Source organism: Aplysia californica, unplaced genomic scaffold (genome assembly GCF_000002075.1).
Source record: "Aplysia californica isolate F4 #8 unplaced genomic scaffold, AplCal3.0 scaffold00128, whole genome shotgun sequence".
Classification (NCBI taxonomy): domain Eukaryota; kingdom Metazoa; phylum Mollusca; class Gastropoda; order Aplysiida; family Aplysiidae; genus Aplysia; species Aplysia californica.
In genome coordinates this window covers 482,739-486,279 of record NW_004797398.1, presented here as the reverse complement: position 1 = coordinate 486,279, position 3,541 = coordinate 482,739, and the positions used below count along the sequence as shown (strand labels likewise).

Sequence of the window (3,541 nt, the reverse complement as noted above, 5' to 3'; positions counted from 1 at the left end):
GAGAGAGATAGAGAGAGAGAGAGAGAGAGAGAGAGAGAGAGAGAGAGAGAGAGAGAAAAGAGAGATAAACACTCCTAGTAAAGACAGAGAGATTGATGAGCTAAGACTCAAAACTGTCACATCAAGACGTGCAAATCCTGAACAACTGGCTCAGGCGCTTGTCTTATACAGGTAGCCGTTAAAACAGGTACAGCTATGTTGTGTGGGGGGAGAATCAGGAAGAGAAAGCTCAGATCATAGTCATGGGAAAGCAGAAAGAAGAGTGGGAGGGGTTGGTAGTTTTTCCCTCAACACCCCACCACCCCCTACCCCACACTAATCATGCTTGTCTTATGCAAGCAGTCGTTAGAGCAGGTACGATATGTAGTGTGTGTGTGTGTGTGTGTGTATGTGTGTGTGTGTGTGTGTGTGTGTGTGTGTGTGTGTGTGTGTGTGTGTGTATATGCCCGTAGTTGTGTGCCTTTGTGCATGTGTGTGTATGTGTGTGTGTGTGTGTGGAGGTGGGGGTGTTTGTGTGTGTATGCGTGTGTGCTTTCGTGCGTGTTTGTATAGATACTGAGGTATGTACGTTACTGACTTATTCTGTAGGCAAATGGAAAGTGAAGGTCTTCAAAATGAAGACTGACACAGTTCACACACACCCCCCCTCCCAAACAACTTACTTGTTGGAGCCATAGCCGAATGTGGAGTAAGATTTCCCTGAGCCAGTCTGGCCGTACGCAAACAAGGAGCAGTTGTAACCTGAAGTCGAAACAGAGAAAAGTCATAGCGGTTAGGCTTTATGATGTGTTATCTATGAGGCAGGACCTCCAAATTTAAAGTCCATCTCCTATTAGGTAGAGCCAAAGGGTTAAAGACACTATTAAACCCATACAAACTTTAAACTGAAATTAAAACTGAGACCAAAACTAAAGCCCAAGCAAACAAATAAACAAACAAACAAACAAACAAATACACTCCCCTAAAACAACAACAACAAAACAAAACAACAATTTGAAAAAAACACCCCGGCAACGTGAGGTTGTACCATGAGTTTGACTCTGACCACAGGTTAGGCGGGGAGGAAGGTTCGATAAGATCAGATAACATGGTTCTAAGTATATTGATCCTCCAGTCTAAGACACTGAAAATGTTCTTAAACCTGTCTTCCAACGGCAAACACACACACACACACACACACACACACACACACACACATACACACACACACACACACACACACACACACACACACACATACATACATTCATACATACACATATACACTCACAAGCACACATAATATATGCACTCGCATACAGACGCACAATCACACATACATAACAACCATGCACACATAAGGGGTCTACACCATTTCACATAGTCTCAAGTTTAGAAAGAGGGGGAAAGTGATTATAATGTATTTATTTATTTATTTATATCTTTCCTTCTTTCTTTCTTTTTGTCTTTCTTCATTTCTTCATTTATTTATTTGTTATTTTTTCGGGGGGGGGGGGGGGGCACTGGGAGTGGTAGTTTATCAAAACTATAATGGCAATCCACATGGGATAGGAAACTAGATTCTATGCCCTGATAATCTATGCTGGGCTGGTGTCAGAGGAAATGAACGTAGAAGTGAAATTGAAAAGGTTTTCAACACGGCCGCTTTTTGCGAAGAAAAGGCTGCATAATTTTTTTATCGTGATTCGCCGAGAGTTTACACGATGTCGACAACATTGACAAGGGATAGATTAGGGAAGATAAAATACTGTTGAAATGATTGGTTTCAAACTTTACAATAAATGCTATTTTTTTCCTTTAACCCCTTCTCTCTCTCTCTCTTTTTCTCTCTCTTTCTCTCTCTCCCTCTCTCTCTCTCTCTCTCTCTTTCTCTCTCTCTCTCTCTCTCTCTCTCTCTCTCTCTCTCTCTCTCTCTCTCTCCCTCCCCCCACACACACTCCCAATCTCTCTATTTCTTGCTCGTCTGTCTTGTATAATTATTTCAGGGTGATCAAAAAAAACTTTACAAATTTTTTTCTGAATATCTCGCGCAAAAATTGTTATAGAATGCTGCAATTTGGAACAGACATAATTCATTCAAAAGGAATTTGTTTGATATAAAATCCACGATGAAGAAACATGTTTTGAAAACGGAAACGGCTAAAAGAAAAAAGCACCCAAAAACGCAAAGATCACAAATGTTTAAAAATCTTGTAAAGGAAGTCGTGAAAAGATATGTTGACTTTTTTCTTTATTTTCTCTTTGGCATTAATTTTCAACCCCTGTGACAATTAAACAATATTTAATTTCGTTTACAGAGTTTTAAAAACCTAATGATTTCATTCTGCAATTCCTAGAAGCAGTGCTCCACAATCCCTCCTTTCGATTCGACACATTTTTAACGTGTCGTTCGAAATATTCAGTGGCGCCCTAACACAAGGACCTGCTAAACCATGAGTTTCTAAAGCCAAATACACTGCACATGTTCACTAAGAAGTGGCTTCTAGAGACAATAGAGTGGGGTGCCCTATAGACAGCATTTTTGGAGTTAACATATCATGAAGGATGAAAATGGGCTTTGCACTAAATCGAAATGTCATCGAGGAAATGATTCCTCTTTACAAGACAATCGAGGAATCATGAACACATTGCCATGCTCTGATCCATGTCATCTCGGCCTAGCGGAGATGAACAGGGTATAGTCGTAGGTTAAGATCTGCCATGAGAATGCAGACTGTTGAGGTGCAGGAAAGTCCTAGCTGCAGATCGTCTACGGACAGACGTCTCATGGGACTCGGCTACTGTAATCTGCACTCTGGTGACGTTTAAAGGACTGCGCATGGTGCGTGTTCGACCTGAAGTGGTCATTTTTTAAAGAACTTTTTAGTTCTGATTCGCTATAGATCCAAACTGACGGAACTTCTCTACTCATGAAGCCATAGGTCTTGAGGGTACCAAAGCATTCTCTCAATGCCGTGCGCAGAACTTACGAAATGTCAGGGATGGTGAGTTTGTGGAGAGGTAATGTTCAATACAAAAAGCTATCTGCTCTTTACTAAACGTAGCCATGATCTCAGCAGGCAAACAAAATTTGGGAAAAATAATATCTGTCGACTTCTGTTCACTTGTTACACTGCTGTAGCTTGCAATATGGCGCGATCGTTTCAACTTTTAGTGGTAGGCCTAATGCGAACCGGTGAATCATGCAATGAAAATGGCGACAAGGTTGAAAATGGGCGGTTTTTCTTTAATGCGTTATATAGAGCAAAACCATTCAATGGACTTATCTAAAATACATATAAGAAAAATTCATTTTGGCTTCCAAACGTCATCTTCAAATCTGAAACGCAAAACTTCAGTATTGAGGAAGATATTTACAAAACAAGTTGTAAAGGTTTTTTTGGATCGCCCTGTACATGCACATAAAGTCATAATATACTTAATAATATTATTATGTATCGTAGGACATGATACAAACAAACAGACAGACACACACACATACACACACACTCAGTCACACACACACACACACACACACACACACACACACACACACACACAC

At 40.5% G+C, this 3,541-nt stretch overlaps 1 protein-coding gene across 1 annotated transcript in view; it reads right to left on the bottom strand.

The window, feature by feature from the left end:
* LOC101848580 (kinesin-like protein KIF28P) overlaps positions 1-3,541 on the bottom strand; it is a gene marked incomplete at its 5' end in the record, with an annotated part of 52,123 nt that overhangs the window by 44,115 nt on the left and 4,467 nt on the right. The window contains 1 exon segment of the mRNA XM_013081373.2: positions 663-741. Within this exon segment, the coding sequence (XP_012936827.1) occupies positions 663-741 (79 nt within the window).